Source organism: Crinia signifera, chromosome 2 (genome assembly GCF_055691185.1).
Source record: "Crinia signifera chromosome 2, ASM5569118v1, whole genome shotgun sequence".
Classification (NCBI taxonomy): Eukaryota; Metazoa; Chordata; class Amphibia; order Anura; family Myobatrachidae; genus Crinia; species Crinia signifera.
In genome coordinates, this window is record NC_139218.1 from 248525121 (window position 1) to 248547947 (window position 22827).

General features: G+C 42.7%; 1 protein-coding gene across 5 annotated transcripts in view; it reads left to right on the plus strand.

Annotated features, from left to right (window-relative positions):
* The window catches only part of CBLB (Cbl proto-oncogene B), a 163714-nt gene extending 147209 nt beyond the window's left edge, over positions 1-16505 (plus strand). For 3 of the 5 annotated variants that reach the window (XM_083174230.1, XM_083174228.1, XM_083174232.1), the window contains exons 16-17: positions 6102-6212; positions 14777-16505. In XM_083174230.1, coding sequence (XP_083030356.1) covers positions 6102-6212; positions 14777-15039 — 374 coding nt within the window. In that variant the 3' untranslated portion in view covers positions 15040-16505. The remainder of the gene's footprint in view (positions 1-6101; positions 6213-14776) is intronic. The other 2 variants (XM_083174231.1, XM_083174233.1) reach the window with 1 other exon arrangement.
* Positions 16506-22827: the final 6322 nt, after the last annotated feature.

The following is a 22827-nucleotide window of genomic DNA, read 5'->3' on the forward strand; positions in this document are numbered from 1 at the left end:
TAATAATATAGTCACATACATGTAAAGTTTGAAACAGCAGGCATGCAAAGGTATATTAACCCGGAGAAGCAGGTCAGGGATCCACACGCTCACACGGATAGCGCGGCAGCAGCTGAGAACTCCAAGCCGGGACCAAGAACAGATCAGTTTAAATGTAAATTTGACCTCATGCAAATTATTGAGTTGAAGGTATTTAAGTGCTGCCATGATTATATTGGGATACGCCTCCTAACGAAGTCATCTAACGAGGAAACGCGTTGGGGCGGTCTAATGACGTGTTGACGCTGTGATCGTCTACTGATCTGTTCTTGGTCCCGGCTTGGAGTTCTCAGCTGCTGCCGCGCTATCCGTGTGAGCGTGTGGATGCCTGACCTGCTTCTCCGGGTTAATATACCTTTGCATGCCTGCTGTTTTAAACTTTACATGTATGTGACTATATTATTACAGTAAAAGTGCTCTTTACGTTTATAATCACATTGTGTGCTCTCTGGTCTTTTCTTCTGCATGTACTCCTTCTTGAGGTTTTGGTGTTACCTCTCGCCAGAATACAGCTGCACTACATGATCTACCAGCATATGGACAGTTCTCTCACCATTATAAGGGATTATTTGCGCATATTGACCGGACTCCTCTGTATGTATATGTGTGTGTGTGTAAAGAATCCAGATGATGGGCACACTCCCCAGCTACTCACAACTGCCGCGGTGCACCAGCAATTAAGAAATACAGTCGACTTCCAGAGGCGGGCACCCACGGACTTTCTGTCAAAAATGACTCACTCTTACAAGAGTTTAGTAGCAAGCTTTCGGGCTTTTATTGTAGCCCTTCGTCAGGCAACACATATACAAATTAAACAGAAACAGTGCTCACCTTATATACCTATGCACCAGACATCAGCCAGATTCACGCCTCCACTGCGTCCGTCCGTAGCGTGCGCCATCACCGGAACTTCCGGGTGTCCCACTTCCGGTGTCCCCCGCTGAGGGCAACGCTCGGCTGGTTGCTATGGAGACGTCATCTGAATGTTAAAACACAGTTGCAAGACATAAATATGAATGCAAAGGGAAAAATAGCTTTAACAACATGTTACATATACATAAAACAATAACAAGACATAACAGCATGATCTTGTATGAAGTTATATACTCCACTAACCATAAATGTACATAATTATATATCGATAAACCTGCAGTATATCGACTCTTAATTTAAGGAGCATAAGAAAAATGACCATATTAAACTATAAATAATTTTACATAAACACATTGAAGTTCAGCATATCATTAAGACCTTTAGGCTTTACTGTTTGTAAAATAAAGATCCATTTGGCTTCTAAGCGCAAAAGGCTTTTATGCCTATCTCCCCTCCTCTTGTTCTCAGGTATGTGGTCAGTTATGATGTGCTTAAAACTTGCAAGGTTATGATTCAATTCGGCAAAGTGCCTGGCCAGGGGTTGATTGGAGGGTTTGCCTGCAAGGGCTGCCCTGATCGATGTTCGATGCATCGCCATCCGCTCTTTAAAAGGGCGGATGGTCTTCCCGATGGAACACAAGCCACACGGGCACTTTACCATGTAGACCACAAAAGCACTGATGGTATATCTCTTGCCCGTATGTGGATGAAAAAAGTACTTGGTTGACACAGTGTGTCGGCACGTCGTACATCCGACACACCTGTAGCAACCAGGGTCACGTCTCCGTGTTCTCCTATCAGTTGCCATATGCTCACTGATGTCTGTGTGTACTAACCACTCGCGTATGCTTTTGCCCTTTTTATAACCAGCACAGATTTTAGTGTGTTTAAAAGTTTTGAGATCGTTGTCATTAGTTATCACAGGCCAAAGCTTATTGCTCCAGAAATTAACATATTTTTGGGCCATGGTATAATGCTGTACCCAATTGATGTATTCCTTTTGTTGTGTAGATGCTGTCCTTTTGGCATGGCTTAGAGCCTCAGCTCTAGTCACGCCCTCTACTTTGTGTAGTGCTCCCTCCAATATCTGATCAGAGTAGCCACGTTCTTTAAATTTTTTTGTTAGTTCATTAAAAGTAGGTTGGACTGCTGAGGAGAGACTGGTGATTTGTTTAGCTCTCAGGTACTGAGAATAAGGTAAACTATTGATGGTACTGGGTGGGTGGTGACTATCTGCCCTAAGGATCATGTTTCTATCTGTTTGTTTAGTAAACAAAGACGTGACAATCTGGTTGTCTACAATCTTGATGAGCACATCAAGATATGCAATTCCTTCCAAACTCATGTTATATGTGAACTTAATCGAACAATTCCTCAAATTAATATCCTGGACAAGATCAATGAAATCCTCTGCATGTCCCCTCCACAGAAGTATGACGTCATCGATATACCTTTTATAAAAGAGTATTCTGTCTCTCACATCCCTACCAAAAAAGAAGTCTCTTTCGATATCAATCATGTAGGTATTAGCATAAGCGGGGGCCACAGGAGATCCCATGGCACACCCGCTTTCTTGTAGGAAATACCTACCATTAAATAAAAAATAGTTTTTAGTCAAGACAACTCTTAATAATGATAGAAAAAACAATAAATCAGGTCCAGTGTAAAGAGGATTGTTCGATAACAGTTTTTCAGTAGCCGCCAGCCCCCCCTCATGGGGGATGTTGGTGTAGAGGCTGGTGATGTCCAGTGTACATAACCATGTACCATCTGGAACATCACCAATCTCCTCCAACTTCAAAAGCAAATCGGTAGTATCTTTAAGATATGTATCCCCATTCTGTACACACGGCTGCATAAAAGCGTCCAAGTATTGTGAGATGTTATTATATAAACCTCCCCGGGCAGAGATTATGGGTCAACCCGGGGGTTTCTCTAAACGTTTATGAATTTTTGGCAGTGTGTACAGAATGGGGACCCTTGGCTGGGAGACTTTTAGAAAGTCACCAACCTGGCTCGTAATCACCATATTAAACATGGCAGTATCAATTAATGCAAACACTTCAGCTTTGTAAACATCAGTCGGATCTTTGCGTAGTTCACAGCAAACATTTTTATCAGACAGTTGCATATCAATTTCTTGGCAGTATTCTAGGACATTCTGGACAACCACCCCTCCCCCTTTGTCCGCAGCTCTAATAACTACATCTCTGTAGCTGCTGAGGTCTTTGAGAGCTTTCCACTCTTCTTTGGACAAATTGTTTCTCCTAACAACTGGGTGTGTTTGCGAATCCACTACTTGTGCGTCTAGTGCTTTCATGAAGCCCATAATAGAAGCATTATGGGTGACAGGCTCAAAAGTGGATTTATTGTGAAAACGGTTCATGGTAGATGTATTTACAGTCCCACTACTGGTTGCTCCGGCAGTCTGTCGTTTAGAAAAAAATTCTTTTAATTTTAGTTGACGATTAAGATTGTGCAAATCAATCTTCCAATTCAGTTAATTGAATGGGTTTGTTGGTACATAACTTAGTCCTTTGTTAAGAACCTTGAGCTCAATTTCAGTCAGGGTCCTATCAGAGAGATTAAATATTTGTTTTTTTTTTTCCCTGGTCTTTGATTTCTTTTTTGAAGCGACCTCTACCTCCTCTCCTAGTGCGTTTGGGGCACGACCTCTGCCTCTTCTGGTTGTTACCCCTAAAGAGGGCTTGACACCAGATCTATATTGGTTGGAATCATCGCCAGAGAATGATGGGGCATCACTGGCAAAGTTATTTTCATAACGTGCTGCCTGAAAGCTCGATTTTTAAATCTGCTGTCAGTTTTCCCCGACAGCCATCTGTAAACTTGATGTTCAGCATAATCTCTATTTACAGTGTCTAGTTTCCTCTTCTTGAATGCCACCAATTCGCGCTTATATGCAGTGATTTGTACTTCCAATTTGTCGACCCAGTCTGTCGACTTATCTTGTGTAAACACCGCTTTATTGGAACTTTCATATTCCTTGATTTTTTCCCTGACCAAACCAAGCTCACGGGCAGATTCCTCCACAACTATCTTCATCAAGTCTAGCGAGCACTTGTTCAGCACCGCTATCCACTTGCGGCAGAATTCTCCGTTATGTCGACCAATTGTCGGAGAGTTGTTAACCCGGAAGCCCCGGGGTATTTTTTTCTCTCTCACATAATCTGAGAGCGTTATACCATGAAGCAAGTAGTCCACTTCCTTCTTTTTTAGACGTAACAGATGGAAATAAACATCTTCTGGTGTGGTATCACCTAAGGATTCAGCAAACTTCTCAGTGAAGAGAATGGAGTCTGTTTCACTCTCGGACAAACTCATTGTCTCTGTGAGAGGTACCTGAGTCCAATCGAATCCTGCAGCCTCTTCCATAATTGGAAAGTTGGAGGTGCTGTATTAGCGACACAGTGCAGCTGGACTCCTCAAGTGCAGGAGGCTATTACTGCGTCGTCACAAAAGATTAGACACGTATATGAAGCACAGGTAATTCAAAGTATGGAGGTGCTATCCATCTCAGTAGAACCATAGAACTGCGTCCACATATCCGTTCCACCGTATACAAAAGAATCCAGATGATGGGCACACTCCCCAGCTACTCACAACAGCTGCGGTGCACCAGCAATTAAGAAATACAGTCGACTTCCAGAGGTGGGCACCCACGGACTTTCTGTCAAAAATGACTCACTCTTACAAGAGTTTAGTAGCAAGCTTTCGGGCTTTTATTGTTGCCCTTCGTCAGGCAACACATATACAAATTAAACAGAAACAGTGCTCACCTTATATACCTATGCACCAGACATCAGCCAGATTCGCGCCTCCACTGCGTCCGTCCGTAGCGTGCACCATCACCGGAACTTCCGGATGTCCCACTTCCGGTGTCCCCCGCTGAGGGCAACGCTCGGCTGGTTGCTATGGAGACGTCATCTGAATGTTAAAACACAGTTGCAAGACATAAATATGCATGCAAAGGGAAAAATTGCTTAAACAACATGTTACATATACATAAAACAATAACAAGACATAACAGCATGATCTTGTATGAAGTTATATACTCCACTAACCATAAATGTACATAATTATATATCGATAAACCTGCTGTATATCGACTCTTAATTTAAGGAGCATAAGAAAAATGACCATATTAAACTATAAATAATTTTACATAAACACATTGAAGTTCATATATATGCAGAGGACCCGGCACTCAGGACTTGTAGTCTATATATAGAATTCGGCTGAAAACGAACAGAGGCACTCGGAGGACATAGTAAAATTCAATCTTTTAGAGAAGAAAGGTGTCCGACGTTTCCTTGTCTACAAACCCTTTGTCAAGGTGTACCGTACACCTTGATAAAGGGGTTTGTAGACAAGAAAACGTCACCACCTTTTTCCACTAAAAGATTGAAATTTATCAAGTCCTCCGAGTGCCTCTGTTTGTTTTCAGCCAAATTCTGTGAGTTTACCCATACAGACACAGGGGCTGTTGCTTATTCTTAGTGAGAGTGCCGGGAATATATAGGAGATGTGGGTCTGGCTCTCAATTGAAAATGGATGTTGCTCCGGTGTCCTCTGTGATGATGAGTAGTGGTAGGGTATTGATGCCTTGACAGGGGCAAGTGTTCCCCAAATAAATCTATATCTATAGCTATCGATTAGCCCGCTCTCACTCCTCAACTTGGTGCTGGGGTGCCTTGTCACAGAATAGGATCCATACATACATGCGATAGGACCGGCACTGCACAAGCTCTTCTCCCACTATTGTAAATCACGACACATGCCACTGAGTTTAGGCAACATTTCAGGCCTTTATTTAGCCCTTCGTCAGGAAGATACACATATGTATACATATTACAAGTAAGCCCGTTCAGAGCTAATGCTTCGGAAGCTAGTAAGGTAGCTAATGTGAGAGAGAGAAAGAGATGACATCTTTGAAAGCTACTCTACTACCTTCTGTGTTTGTGCATGTGTGAGAAGGAGATGTAGTTTCACTCTCTGCCAGCAGATGGGTGTGTTATTTGACTACGAACTACTACGGATTTATTTTTAAAATGTATACAATTTCAATATGTGCAAGTACTGTATATGAACATGTTCTTTAAATAGACCCAACCATGTTTATTTTTTTCTGTATAACTGTTAATTAATTTACCACTCATTTTATGTTGCAGACCATTGTTTAGATGTCCCTTTACCCCCAACTCGAAGAGCAACAAGTGATGTCAAACTAAATAGACTTTCCCAAGAATATGATCATCTGCCATCGTGCTCAGGTATCTTGGGTGTGTATATATATTTATATGAATATATTCAACTAGAATTTTGTGAAAAGAAGATACGGATGGAGCGCCTCTCAGCCAGCAGCGGAGCTTGCCAGAATGACCCCAGCTTTATCTGACTGGGACGTGCGACCGTCCCAGTTTCCGGTCGGTAGGGGACGCAAACCCTGCAAGTTAGTGGGATTGGTGGGGATCGGCGGCGAGGAGCTCTGTTGGAAGGGGAAGCGCGCGTGCCCCCTTTAGGTGGTTGGCGATCCGACTGCTAGACCCCCGCTGGATGAAGCATGCTCCATCTGTATGTGGAAAAAAGAGGATGAACCCGGATCACACTAGGTGATTTCGGGGTCAGGTGCGCCTGACTGAGCGGTTTTCCTAAGCAGCTGCCCTGGGACAGGGTAGTTAGTCCTGTACAAATGGTAAGCAAAAAACAAAAAGATGGGAGTGGGCAGCGCTGGTATATGTGCTATTACTGTGCAATATTAGGCAGAAAAGATGATAAAAATAAAAATGGAAGATTGGTAGATCTATCACAGTTTTAATACATTTACTAAAATATAAGCCAGAAATTACGGCTAAAAACAATAAGCAGTTATGAATAAAAACAATGAAATAGTCATCTCACTGAACCGAACCACATGGAGGTGGGGCCCAGGAAGTCCCAAATGTCCAGGGAGTGTGCACTGGTGTCACACACTTGTTGGTGGGGGTGGAAATGAATGTCCAAATGATGATGTTGGTATGTTCCCAAACTGCAATATGGAGGGAGGGCACAAAGATGTAGATGCCAGGAGTGGCCCAAGATGGCACGAATCACCAACTCCTGTCGCCGGATGTTATAGGCTTGGTGTCCTCGACCTCTACTATTGTTGCAGAAATATTTGTAATCCAATTGGATGGGATAAGGGAGGGGTCAGTGGTCTGGTGATGGGTCTTCCGGGCAGTAGATAGGACAATTTCCTCGGGGTGGTTCACCTGAATAGGTGGTAGGTTGGTGAGGCAGAAATCCTGACCGGTTTCGCTGCTCCAGGCAGCTTTATCAAAGGAACTTTGATAAAGCTGCCTGGAGCAGCGAAACCGGTCAGGATTTCTGCCTCACCAACCTACCACCTATTCAGGTGAACCACCCCGAGGAAATTGTCCTATCTTACTGCCCGGAAGACCCATCACCAGACCACTGACCCCTCCCTTATCCCATCCAATTGGATTACAAATATTTCTGCAACAATAGTAGAGGTCGAGGACACCAAGCCTATAACATCCGGCGACAGGAGTTGGTGATTCGTGCCATCTTGGGCCACTCCTGGCATCTACATCTTTGTGCCCTCCCTCCATATTGCAGTTTGGGAACATACCAACATCATCATTTGGACATTCATTTCCACCCCCACCAACAAGTGTGTGACACCAGTGCACACTCCCTGGACATTTGGGACTTCCTGGGCCCCACCTCCATGTGGTTCGGTTCAGTGAGATGACTATTTCATTGTTTTTTTTCATAACTGCTTATTGTTTTTAGCCGTAATTTCTGGCTTATATTTTAGTAAATGTATTAAAACTGTGATAGATCTACCAATCTTCCATTTTTATTTTTATCATCTTTTCTGCCTAATATTGCACAGTAATAGCACATATACCAGCGCTGCCCACTCCCATCTTTTTGTTTTTTGCTTTCCATCTGTATGTGTAATGTTTTCCGCAGCACAGAGAGAGCCCATTCAGAATACTGATCAAACACCCTTTCCATCATCACCACATACAATTATGCGCTAAATAACTCGCACAGGCTCTTCCAAACTAATTGACCTAAAGCTGTCTGTTTCATTTACCTCTGACACCTGGTGTGACTGTGCTATGAAAGGGGGCGTGTGTAGCTTCCCCTCCAAAAGCCACCCTAGCCTTTCCCTCCATTGTCACCTGCGGACTGCCCCCAGAGACTTCTGAGCTGCACTGCCAGCTCCTACACAGTGACGGGCTAGGTGCCACACATAATGTTATATTGAAGCCCCCCCCCCACACACACACACCCCTGTGACATCCCAACATAAAGCAGTAGCATGAAAAAAGACCTTATATTAGCAGTGTAAACCAACACCCTTATTAAGGGCTCACCTCTTGTTGTTAGATTGTACTACTGCTTTATGAATGTGTTTCTGAAGATGCATCATATTGTACTTTTAGCTTGCCATTACTGTTCTAGGGGTGGGATGTTCTACTGTGGCTATACAGTATGTCTAGAGGCTGATTGTATTTATGATTTATGACCTGGCATCCAATAAGCACTGATTATTCTTCTGAAGATGTGTTTGGGGATTTTGGGCGATATAGATATATAGTATAATAAAACAAAATTACTTCTAGTTTTTGAAGATTATCTTTTCTTACTTTCTTCTTCCCGTCCCGTCAATCTTTCAAAGACTCCATAATTACTTTCCTAATAGATAACCAACACAAGGATTTCAAATATCTGAAAGCAGGCTTGTGATGAGAGATCAATACACATCATGGGAAGATGATAATGCAGTGGTTCCTTTGGAGACATTGCATTTAAAGAAGTTAAAACTGCAATCTTTGTATTTCCCTGCATGTGCATTACAAGGATTTGTTGGCTTCAGCTATTTCCATGTGATAGTCTGTATATAAGTGTATTGTCTCTAGCTTATATAAAGAGGGAAGCTGTAGGAAAAAGCACTTTAAAATTGTAACCATAGAAAATTATTTTAAATACAAATATTTGAAGTGGGTCCAAGCATAAAATGTACATTTCATGGATATAATAGACTTTATAGTTATAGCACACGCACATTATACAGCACTTTACAAATGTCAGTCATTAACATCTGTACGTCCCTCGCCAGTGGAGCTTACAATCTCTATTCCCTATCGTCACATATACACACTCAAATAATTGTAGGTCAGAATAAATAACCTGCCAGGTTGAGGTTTAGAATGTTGGAAGAAACTAGAGCACAGACCCCACACATTGGGCCTTATTCTGGTCCACTTGCAAATGCAAACCCATGTGCACTGCAGGTGGGGCTGATGTAACATGTGCAGATAGAGTTAGATTTGGTTGTTATTTTGTGTCTGTGCAGGGTAAATACTGGCTGCTTTATTTTTACACAGCAATTTAGATATCCATTTGAAGTACAAACTCAACCCAAATCTAACTCTCTCTACGCCTGTTACATCTGCCCCACCCGCAGTGCACATGGTTTTGTCCATTAGAAAGAAAATTAGCTTTTGGAATTGAACCAGAATCAGGCCCATAGTGCATTGGTCAGGAATTGGACTAATGATTGTGGACCTGATACAGAGGTAGACTGCTGACGATTGCAGATTGGAGCAATGGTTTTCAAACTGCACATGTCAGTCACACTGCGCATGCCTGGCAACTGATTAATGACAGAGGACGCAGTGGGTGTTGCCAAGTGAGTGACATGTAAGAAGCGTTTGTGAGAGGTAATGTTGCAGTGTCCCTTGTCGCATGGGCTAGAGAAGGTCAGTGTGTGTGTGTAGCTATACCAATCCCGGAAGGTGCCCATACACGGTCCAATATTCCTGTGCGATTAGAACTAGATTGCATCGCATGCTATCAAATTGCATACAATTTGCATACAATGCGATCAGGACCTAGTTCAAAAAGCACAGGCTGCACAGACTTTGTGCTGTGCAATGGGTTTCCCACTGGAGTGCGCATTGCACAGCACGCTTGCACCATGTATGGGCACCTTGAGGCAGCATTATTAGTATACTTCTGCAGGTATTCTTTGCATTTATATTTCAGAATCAGGCCTCGGGGGAAGTAGTAATGGAATCCCAAGGGCTGAAGCACATAGGGAAATATTGTCTGCCCTCAGTTACAACACTGCTGCCAAAGGGGGAGAGTGTCATTCATTTGGTCCCCTGGGACAGATGTTTATGTACTGCACATAATAGCATATGCGCATGTGTAGGGCTTTTGTGCGGGTGCATAGTCGGCGCGGGCAGGGGGCAATCACATGTGAACACAAACGGGAAAATTCTGCCCACCCCGTTCTCGGACCCAGACACCGCAAGTCTAGGTCAGTCCAGACTGACTTAGATTGGTGAACAGGGTAAAGATCGTTGGCGACCATCAAATGATTTCGGCCCTGTACGCTACCCTGCGAATGGATGTATTTGCAAAACATCCATTGGCAAAGCGGCAGGGATATGCAGACCGCGGTGTGAAGGGGGGAGGGGGCAGCATTTCATGGAGAGTACGTCTGAATCACCCCCAAAGTCAGAACAAAAATTGTTAGTTTTGTTTCTGGTTTCTATTGCCAAGCAACTGTATGCAGGCTTCAGATCACCATGTACACTGCCGGACATCAGCCGGAATAATGAGAAGCACAGAACCACTGGACTCTGGAGAAGTGAAAAGGTTTCCTCTGGAGTGATGAATTACGCATCGGCATCTTGCAATCTGACAGAAAATTGTGGATTTGCCAGGTGCCAGGAGAGTGCCTCCTGCCCGAAAGAACGTGTACTGTCAACTTAGTGCAAGCTTAGTGGAGGAGGATTAATTTTCTCGGACGCCTTTTTATGATTTGATCTGAGCCCCTTACTTTCAGGGAAAGGAAGTCATAATACACCAGCAATACAATTCTATTATAGTGAATTATGGGCTTTCATTTTTATGATAGACCGTTAATGAGGGTCTGTTTTGGCATGTGCACAATGCCAGAACTTGATTTGTAAGAATTACACTGGCATGCACAAAATTGCTATAAAATGTCTTTGCATAAATATGAAAGTTGACCTTTCTGCCATACACCAGTGCCCCAAGGCGCTGATGCTTTTGTGGCTAAATAGAAGTGAATTACAGAATTACAGCATCTCACGGGACTGGTCTACCATTTTCTAGGATGCAATAATGAGAACTAGAATCTGAATTGCTATTAGTTACACCCCACCTTCATTTTTACAAGCTTTAGTAAATTGACTCCTTACCTTTAGTAACCACCTGTTAGTTACTGCACCTACTGCATAGTGGGCAGGTATATTGCTGCCATCACCAGAGCCACTTGGCAGCATCACCTACCACATAGCACCTGGAATCACGATACCGCTCAAGCTCCTACCACAGGCATCTAAACAGCGCTTATTGCTGTGTATGTACTGACATACCTCCTGACTGGCTTTGGCTGGTTACGCACTGGTCAGTGACCTTAGACCAAGACCCTGTATCGTAGTATCCAGAAGACAGGGCTTGGAGATGCTGGATTCACCCCAGTACAGTTAGAGAACAGTACTACATTTCTCATTCCTGGAAGACGCAAGATGTTTATTTGCTCAAAAAGTCTAATGGTTCTAAGGACTATTAACTGCATACTAGATTTTTACAGCAGTTCCACTCTGCAAGATGTCACAGACGATGTACTATACTTCACACAGCTCACAGTCCCCATTCTTTCTGACCAAATCCTTCTTCGATGGACAAAACCATGTGCACTGCAGGGGGGGCAGATGTAAAATGTGCAGAGAGAATTAAATTTGGATGAGTTATTTTGTTTCTGTGCAGGGTAAATACTGGCTGCTCTATTTTTGCACTGCAATATATAGCTCACTTTTGAAGTAAAACCCCACCCAAATCTAACTCTCTCTGCACAAGTAACATCTGCCTCCCCCGCCCCCCCCCCCCCCCCCCCCCCCCCTGCAGTGCACATGGTTTTGTCCATCTAAGAAGGATTTTGTCAGAGAGTAAACTAGAATAAGTTCCACATGGACCTGTGGTTTCTTTAAATAAATACATATTACATTTCAAAAGAGTTAAACAACTGAATAATGCAATTTTCAGCTTCCGATCTTCATTCACATACAGTCAAATCCGTTTGTTGTCCACTGCAAAAGGGCCATCAACAATGAGGTCAAAGGGGACACCCGCACCCTGTCCTGGTGAGGGGCCCCAAGTTTCTGAGGGATTCAGGAGCTGTAGGCATGGCTGTGGTGGTTAAGAGCCTAACAATGGTTTGTAAAGGTACTGGCTGGCCACCTGCCAACCTGGATTCCTGGAAGGGAACATACTCTGACCCCAATCCGGTAACACCCCTGGGCCTAGTCGCTTGTCCAGCTCCCTACTACTGAGTTTAGTGACATCATTCACTGCACAATGCACAATTCTGCGCCCCTACCATATACCTTTCCCTGTTCTGTCCCTGAAGTGGCAACGGCATATACACCAAGGAGGATCAGAACTGCAGGAGAAACACGTAAATCGCTGGTAAAAGTGACAATGTGGAAGGGCTGTCACTCGCTCAGCCTTATTTATGAATAGGCAGTTGCTGAATATAAACACCCCCACTGCAAATAATTAAATACTCACTATACAATGTAAATCTAATATCGAATCTGCAAATGCTATTATGGCTCAGGGCGCTCAGCGCTAGTGCAGCAGATTTTATATTACATAGTGAATTATCTGTTTTTTGTAATAATAATAATAATTAAAAAAAAAAAAGGGTTGCGGGGGTATCAGTGTCCTGGCCCCAAGATTTCTGTTGCTTACCCCGCCCAGCACAACCTGTATAACATATGCCAATCTCTTTCACAAAGTTAAATAGAACTCAAATTTCAATTGCATTTTTCCTTTTGTATATCTAGCCTTAAACCAGTTCAGCTTAATCAGAATTTTAACACCTTAGCGGCCTACACACAGGGAGATTTTCTGAGTGACACTAGATGCTCAGTAAAATCACTCAGCACACAGCAAAGATCAGTATTCTCCAGTGAGAACACTGGCCCTTACCAGCGATTTAATTAGATTTATCCAGCATGCTGGATATAAACTGTAGTAGTAATAATAAAAAATGTTATTTATATAGCACTTTTCTAATAGACTCAAAGTGCTTGCATTAGCTCAAAGTGCTTTCCGGGCGATAGCAACTTGCAGGGCCACACATTGCTATCACTATGGCCCCTCCACACGGTGCAGTGTAGGGGAATTTTCTAAGTGAGAAAATTCCCTGAAATCACCCCGTGTGTGTAGGCCCCTTAGGATCAACATGAAATTCTGTAACCCAGCAAAACTGTCTTTACACGTGAAGGGCATTGAGTGCAAACAAGGCTTTATCACACTAGGACAGGGGTGGCCAACCGGTCAGAGGCAAAGAGCCAAAAAAATTTGTAGTCAAGCTAAAGAGCCGACAACATGCGCGCCAAAAAAGGGGCGTGGTCTATTTGCGTGGAAAATTTCCAGGCATACCACTAATCTAGAATAGGTGCGTGCCAGTTGTGTCCAGTTGTGTCCAGGTGTGCACCACTGGCGCAGTACCTCTAGAGCCCCCCTCCGTCACAACACCCCCCCCACTCATCGCTGCTGCCAGGGACAGGAATATACAGCAGGACTTGGGATCACAGGCAGAGTGATTCTACAATAAATGGGGACTTCTTATCTGTGCTCCGTGTCTTGCTTCATATTCCATTATATTCAGCAGTGACGAGGGGGAGGGAGGGGGGACGGGGAGAGACAGAGCTCACCTGCCACAAACAAAGTGTAGTTTAATTTATAAAAATATATATATATACAGAGGAGCATACCTTCTTCTCGCTCCCTTGCAGCTGACACAGCTCCTGCTGCTTTGATGAGGGAGACCCCGGCAGCCATCTGCCCAGTGTGCGGACTATGCTGATAAGAAGAGAGCCCCGGGGGATGTCAGTGGCTGCTTCAGATTCGTGCAGCCAGGACAAGTAAGCAGCAGCCCCAGGGGTGTCGGTGCTGCCAGGACCCGTGTGCCAGCAACCATGGGAGGACACACAGCCTCCTTTCTTGTGCGGTCCCCCCTGTCTGTCCCATCAGTGCCCGGCATAACATAACATCAAAGAAGAGCACCGCGGCTCTCTTCTTTGATGTTCTTTGAACTGCGCAGTACCTTAAAAATGCGAGATGGACCTGCGATAAAAGGCAGGGGAGGGGACAAGGGAGGCTTCCAGGAGCCGCAGTTAAACAGGGGGAGAGCCTCATGCGGCTCGAGAGCCGCGGGTTGGCCACCCCTGCACTAGGAGGTTAATTAGCATATGACTCCCTATGTGAAAATGTATCCTAAAGTGCCCCATGTCAATGCATTTTAAAACAAAAATAACATACATTTCTTGGAAGTACTTTGTCCATGCATTTTCAACAAGCAGTTCTACAACCATACACAAAGCCCTAAATACAATATGTTAACGCCAATTATTAAACTTACATTCACAGTATATAGTGCCTAGCGCAGGTTTGGTAATTTAAATAATGGTGAACACGCTATGAATTTTTCCTGCGGGACGGGTCTCCAGCCACAAATACAATATACAGTAAAACTAATCTATATTTCTGTAGGGTACAAATCCTGTCTTTATAATCTTTTAAAGTATATCCACACGGGTTACCTTTGTTTGACACCTTTGCTTGCTGAAACATGCTAATAGGTGTGTGTGTGTGTGTGTGTGTGTGTGTGTGTGTGTGTGTGTGTGTGTGTGTGTGTGTGTGTAAATAACTACCACAAAATCATAACATTAACATGTTCTTACTATTTTGTCTTAAAATATTTATTTGTTTTATCCTTGTGTAGATTGTCCACAAGCACCAACTCGACCACCCAAACCCTTACCCCGCAGAACTGCACCTGAGGTACATCATAGGAGACCATACAGCGCTGATTGTTCGGCAGAGAATGTAGATGCAAAAATAGCTAAGTTAATGGGTGAAGGATTCTCCTTCGAAGAAGTAAAAAGGGCTTTGGAAATTGCACAGAATAATGTAGACGTGGCACGCAGCATACTAAGAGAATTTGCATGCTGCCCTCCACCTATCTGTCCGCGTCTAAACCTATAACAAAATGACATCTTTTAGGACTATGCTCTTGGAGCAAATAGGAAGAATGATTTTCAGATATCAACTTCAATCAAAAACAGTCATTCCATTTTGTATACACACGGCTTTGCTTACAGGCCTGTATCCCAGCTTACTCTGTTACAGGTTAACATTGCAAAGAAAAAAAATCATTGCTAATTTGGATAACCTGGAGGAAAAATAAAAATCTACATAAAAAAAAGAAATCCCTTTCTGAGATAAGCCTGTGAAATACTTTTTTACAATGTTTAAATGCTGGTGTTTTTTGTTTTTCGTTGATATTATTTTTCTACAGTAGTTTGCTTCTATTATGTTTTTAAATATTGAAAAATTTGTGTTGTAGAAATTTAGCAGCACTTTCTGACCTCATTGCATTCTGGAAAATGCTTTTTCTTTTTTTTTTATTCAAAAATGTTAATTTATCCAAAAAGTACTGCAAAAAAAAGTGGCCTTTACTACTGACCTACTGACAGTTATTTTGTATTAGGGGAAATTATTTGAATGTAAAACAAATACAAATTATTTGTGGGCCTTTACAAAAGTATTTTGATACTATTGTTTAGCAAACTGTATTTGAGTATGATAACTTTTAATCTTCTATGATCGTAGGAGAAAATGCATAAAAAAGCAAAGGCTTATAATAAAAAGCTGGATCATCCGCCTTTTGTACTGCGGTGTCTGAAAACAATAAGTGCATCAAAGTACAAAACAATTTTAAAATGCTTTATATAATCTCTGCTGAGGTGCTGTATGATGCATTAGATAAACGAATCAGTTACAAACCTATAAATCTTTTTGGATGTAAGACACAACTTACATATTTATAGTTTTTTCTAATAGCAAAGGGGTACGTGTGAAAAGAAAATGAATAAATGAGTATTGTGACCATGCTACAGGAAGAAATGAACTGCGGGTGAACCATACAGTTGCAAACAACTATTGGCTGCAACGTACGGATTAGCATCTTTCAAATGATACAGACTTGCTATTTCACAGATCCTTTTTTTAAGCAATTTGTTTTTATGATCTAATTCTTCCCATAGTTTGTTATGCTGCTTCTGTAAATCTGGTTTAAAAGTTCAAATATTTCTTTCCATTGCTGATGTTTGAAAAATATTTTATAAGCCATACTACTTGAACAGGTCAAATTGATTGCAATAAAGCATCAATGTTAAGCCCACATGCAAATGCCGGGCAGTTCATTTTGAGACGGACTCCTGGAATCTTCGTATATAAAACTTCTAAATGAACGAGTAGAAAACTCGGAACTCAATGTAATAAAATTATCCTGATCGTGTCTGTCATTGTTTGTTTTTTTATTTTGTTTAAAATAGTAAGTTATTTACATAATATGTGACTTTCTGTAAACTAAAAGGTGGACCAGCTTTCTTGTAGCAAATCCGCCTTCTCCTTCATATGTAAAAAATAAATCTTTTGTTGATTCTTAACCGTCTGCTTTTATTTGGGTGAATGGTAAAAAAGTAGTGTATTTTGAATACAAAAACAGATATTTTTTTTATTTTTTTTAATACGAGTTTTTCTGTCTCCCGTTTGTGAAAGGTGTAAAGGAAGAGCAGCCCGCACAGATGAGGGGAAAAGCAACAACATGATGATCAGAGTGCCTCCATACACTACACAAAGGGCCTGATTCATGTTTGTAAGCGCAGCAAAAAAGCAAGCCACTGGCAAAACCATGTTGCACTGGTGGTGGGGCAGGATGAATGTGCAGATAGAGTTGGATTTTGGTGGAGCGCTTTGTTTTTTACACTGCAATTTATTTTTGGATACGCCCCATCTAAATTTAAATCTCTCTGTACATGTAACATCTCCCCACCTGCGAAGCAACATGGTTTTGCCCAGTTTTTTTTCCCGAATCAGGCACATTGGTGCTCAATAGTCTTTTGACAAATACATTTGTCTAAATGTCTTTTGTTGCCTATTGTCCGTAAATGCAGCTTATGTAATACACAGAGTACAAAGTAACAATAGTGATACCTGCACTTGTTGGGTGTATGCTAATAAAGAAAATACAATATCCTGTGGCTCATAAACATTTTGAGGCTATGTTGTACATAGCCGACAACAAAATAACAGGCATTGGGATATTTCAAGATAACAGCACTGATCCTTTGTTTCAAAACTTTTTCTGATCCTAGTGCCTAGCAGCATCAGAACAATAGATTCATCAAGATTGAGACATCCATGTGGACTATTTTCCACTCTCTTAGCAATACCCATTTGAGCACTTGTGTCCTTACATGCCTGTCTAGCTCTTCCCACAAGTGCTCAATGGTATTTAGGTTAGAGCCATCACTTTTCCACTCTAGTACATTGATTCTCTTTGTGTGGAAGAAGGCCTGAATCATTTTGGAATGTTTTTTTGTCATCTTAGGTATTTTCTTTTCTTTGTAAACTAAAGCATTTGCCAGTCTGAGATTTCTCCTTAAACATACCAATCAATGATGTCTGCTACACCATTAAGAAAACTGTCCTCCTTGCTAGAGAAGCTTCCCGAAACCATGACATGTCCCCGTTCTCCCCACCTCCTCTTCCATGTTTAACAGTGGGTACCTGGTACCTTTTATTGTATGTTTGGTTTTAATGCAGATAGACAAGCCTTTGCATAGACAAAGCAGTAAGCTATGATCCTTCAGTCTACACTTTACAGTGGAAACATGGACATTTTTGGGTACTTGTGGATTATCACGGCTCCCATCACATGCCATCGCATGCCATAAATAGTGGCATGCGATTGGATACGATTTTTGCAGTTTTTAACCATTTTTTTTACAAAATCGCATGCGATTGCATGCGCTTTTTAACAGAAAAGCATCCAAATGCATTGAAATTAGTATCAAACATGTGCAATGGCCCCCAAATGTCATTTTTGAGGCTGTACCACCCCCACTATCAACGCGAACCAGAAGCGTGGCGAGCGCAGCGGTACGCATCCTACGACCTTTTCATACCCCCACTATCCACGTCGGCGTGGAGTTGAGAATAGAAAGTGTGGCGAGCGCAGCGAGCCACCGAGCCCGAAGCGTGGTGAGCGCAGCGGACACCTGTGAAGCCCGCGAGGGGACGCGTATACCTGTGAAGGTATCCGTGTCCGCTCGCCACGCTTCAGGCTCGGTGGCTCGCTGCACTCGCCACACTTTCTATTCTCAACTCCACACCGACGTGGATAGTGGGGGTATGAAAAGGTCGTAGGACGCGTACCGACGCCCCTCGCGGGCTCGCTGTGCTCGCCACGCTTCGGGTTCGCGTTGATAGTGGGGGTGGTACAGCCTCAAAAATGACATTTGGGGGCCATTGAACATGTTTGATACTAATTTCAATGCATTTTGATGCTTTTCTGTTAAAAACGCATGCAATGCGATTTTTTGCTATACGATGCACATCGTGGGAGCCGTGATTGTCCACAAGTACCCATTTTTGTTATAGCTTTCTCATAAGTCTTGGTCTGTTTGCTTTGTAGATTTGCTGCAATAAGCTTGTGATTTATTTCTAATCATTTTGGCCTGGGCACTCTGTATATCAGGGGTGGCCAAACCGGTCCTCGAGATCTACCAACGGTCCATGTTTTCCAGATCACCTAGCTGGTGCACAGCTGTAGTCAATTCCAACGGTCACATTTTCAAACCTGCTACATTCATTCCTACTATAGATCCACAGGTTGCCTGGAAAACATGCACCGTTGGTAGATCTTGAGGACAGTTTGGCCACCCCTGCTGTATGTGGTAACAAACCTTGACTAGTATATATAAGATGCCAACATCCTGTGCAAACTCTGTTTGTCCCTGCTTCAGAGCGTGTGAGTGGATCGGTCACTTTTGACTAGTATTCTTTTCTGCTTTTTCCTTGCCATATCTATTGGGGGAGGAAGTAACAGTCTGTGGTTCAGGTATAAATTGCCCTGTAGAGATGTTATTGTCCATCCAGGTTATCTTTCTGATAAAAACAGTCCACATATCCCTGTGTGTGTGTGTGTGTGTGTGTGTGTGTGTGTGTGTGCTTCCAATAGGCTTTTGTGTATTAGCCATTATGAATGCATGACTTTTGCTGAATCTATACACAGAAACTGATCCGTAAAAAGACTTTTGTGTTGTACTGTATAAAGGTTGGCTTAATTACAGGTGGTTGAATTGGACAATTATTATAACTATACTAAATTACCCATGCTGTGTTTTTCAGCAGTTTTCAGAATGAACTAGTGTTCACAGCCATTTATCAAAATATGATCTTTTAAACAAGAAAATTAGTGTGTAGTGTATGTGTCATCTTTACTACACTTGCTGCCAAGCTTAGTTGACCTGGCCCACAGCGGTAACCCTTGTGATTATTTTCATGATCATTCTGCAGTCAAAGTTCTGGTAAGTTACTTGTGTGGGGGAGGGGGGGGAGGCATGATATTATCTTTGCTTGGCTCCCCTAGCTTCTGGCCACCTTGGGCAGGTCGCTAATTCTGTATGATTTGTACATGGTAGTAAAATAGGTGGTTGTGACTGGTGCATTAGGGGACCGTTTGACACTCTAGTGGAAACCAGAAAAGAACTGGTGTAGGCTTAATAAGAACAGATGAATAATAGCAAATATACTGCAACTGGAGGGGATAATGAGCGACAAGCTGGCCATACATACACTGCAGCTGGTGAAGAATATACAGTGTAGGAGACATACACAATGGTGAGTGAGGGGGACATAGGGAGACATTCACACTGTGACTGAAGAGGATATACAATGTGATTACACAGTGGTGATTGTGGGGCTGGAGGCATATACACTGGTGATTGTGGGAGACAGAACGGCCAACACTGTGAAGTAAAGGTACCAGTGCAGGGACAGAAGTGCCCAGACATGGAGTGATCATAGAGGGGAGGGAGGCGCATACGTCAATCAGGTATAATCAGACTCTTACTAGCATGGCTAGCTTTAGGGCCAACCCTTTAATATAGAGAATCCTCTTAATTCTCCACTGTCCTGAGGGTGAAATAAAGGTCATGGGCACAATGCACTTCTGTGCTGGAGCCTGCCCCCAACGCCGCTGTCCTGGGGGCGGGATAAAGGTCATGGGCACAATGCACTACTTTGCTGGAGCTTGTCCCCAACTCCCCATAGTGCAATTGAAGGCAGCAATGTGTCATCCTGTTCCTACGATGATCTCCCCCACCCCCTGTGCCCACTCGCCCAACAGATACTCCAGCGAGACATGGATGAAGGTTTTTGGTGGCCTAGAACATTTAAGATGGGGCCCTAAAGTAAAAAAGTGGTAAATATTAATAATTCTTAGGCAAATTGCAGCAATTCAGTTTATGGGCCCAGCAGCTCCTGAAGTCATAGTTTTTTCTGCAGCTTCTTGAGGTGTGAGTCCAAAAAATTGTGCAAATTCGGCACTTTGGGCATCCAAACAGTAGTGTGATGCTCAAATTAGGACTTTAGATGGGTTAAGACACTTTACGCGGCTAAACCCTGTTGATTGCAACATATGCGATATGAAATTGGCAATTGTTTTGGCATCTAAACAATCCTGTTTGGACAGGAAAATTAGATGGCAAAAACAATTGGATTCCCATGTGTGTACACTAAAACCTGGAAACTAAAACAAAAGTTATACACCACTGTTCCCCAGCATATAGATGTCCAGGGTTCCTCACTCAAAAAAAAAATTATCTAGGAGAGAAGAGGAGAGCCTCATAGTGCAAATCATGGGATATGGACACTAGGTCGACATGGGTTTTTCACTGTTTTTTGAGCCGACATGTGCGACAGGCAGTATTGCATGCCCTACCATCCACTAGGGCGTTATCCTATTTACTAATGAGTACACAGTAGTAACTTCTGAATTAATGGTTTAACCCGATAGTAATCTATTCTTTAAAACCAATGTGACAACATGGATTTAGCCACAATAGTAATGCTCGTACCCAATTGTTCACCACTGTGATGTAATAAGCAATACAAACCAGCAAACTCAGCTGTGCCATCTGTATGTTTCTCCACTGGGACATCACACTTGTTGTAATATTGCTACCTCAGGACGCCATCACAACAATAGACGGAATAAGAGAGCCCGGACAAAGCAGATGCACCACCAAGGCACACCTCTAAGTATTTTGTCAATGCAATACATATATATTTAATGTACTGTAGAAGAAGAGACCAGCACTCCAAACTCATTAGCAATATTCAGGTATGTGAAAAACCCTCAGGTTCTTTCTCAAGCCAAGGGTCCAAAATGTTGGTCAACATGCTTCAAAATGATCTTGCAATTCTAGATGAGTGGGCAAAAAAATGGAAGATGAGGTTCAATGTAGATAAATGTAAGGTTATGCACCTTGGGAGACACAACCAGTGTGCAAGTTACAACCTTAGCGGAGAGGAACTGGGTAATTCCATACTTGAAAAGGATCTAGGAGTCCAAATAGACAGCAATCTAGGATGTAGTGCCCATTGTAATGTAGCTACAAAAAAGGCCAACAAAATTCTGGCATGTATTAAGAGGGGAATGGAAACTAGGGACTCAAGGGTAATTATGCCACTATATAAAGCATTGGTGAGACCTCACCTAGAGTACGGAGTACAGTTCTGGGCCCCACACTATAAAAAGGACATCATAGAATTAGAAAAAGTCCAAAGGCGAGCAACAAAGCTTATTAGGGGAATGGAGAATTTAAGCTACGGGGAGAGATTAAGCAATTTGGGACTATTTACATTAGAAAAGAGACGTTTAAGGGGGGACATGCTCAACATGTACAAGTATATCAAGGGCCAATATAAGGAACTGTCACACACCCTATTTTCTACTAGAAAGGAATCTAGGACGCGAGGGCATGAGTATAGATTAGAAGAAAAAAGATTTCATTCAGCTAGTAGAAAGAATTTCTTTACGGTCAGAACAGTCAAACTCTGGAACTCTCTTCCCAGAGAGGTGGTAACGGCTGGCTCATTAAATGCGTTCAAGGCAAAGTTGGACAAACATTTACTGGAGAAAAACATCCATGGGTACAAATAAGAAATATAATTTGTCTGTAAAATACCAGAACCAACCAAATCAGCAATGGATATCTATACCAGGTTGAACTAGATGGACGCAAGTCTTTTTTCAGCCTTACCTACTATGTAACTATGTAATATTGCGAAGAAACCACATTGCTTCGGAAAGTGAGTAATTACTCCCCAAATAAGCTAATTGGAAACTCCCAATTGCTTAATTAGTCCTATGGGATTCTGGCAGCATGCCAGAGCAAGTCCTTATGATTTTTTCAAAAAAATGAACAATTTTAGGTATAATTACACTTACTTATTATTGAATCTTCCCCAATGATGTTCAGTTCTGTTCATCCAGCTTTTCAGTCTGCAAATACACTTCATGTCGTTAATGTCACACTTTATAGCCATACCCAGGATAATGTGTCAGGCAAAGTGGTAAGGCTCGTACAAAAGGTCCATACACACTGGGCGACTATGCCCAGCGTGTATGGACAGCAATGATCGTGTTCATCACTGGGGGAAAGATGCATTCCCCCTGCCCAGCGCTGAAGGCAGGGAGAGGGATGGCTTTGCATAGTACAGAGCTATTCAAAGCTGTCCTCAAAGCTATGATGCGGGAGCAGGCAGCATCGCTCACCGCTCATTGCCGGGGCACACACACTGGGTGGCTTTGAGCTAAAAGCCACTCAGACATGCTGTTTTGAGCGGCTTTCAGCTCAGTCACCCAGTGTGTATGGGCCTTTAATCTGTCTTTGGTGGACCCCGTGTCCGACAGACAGG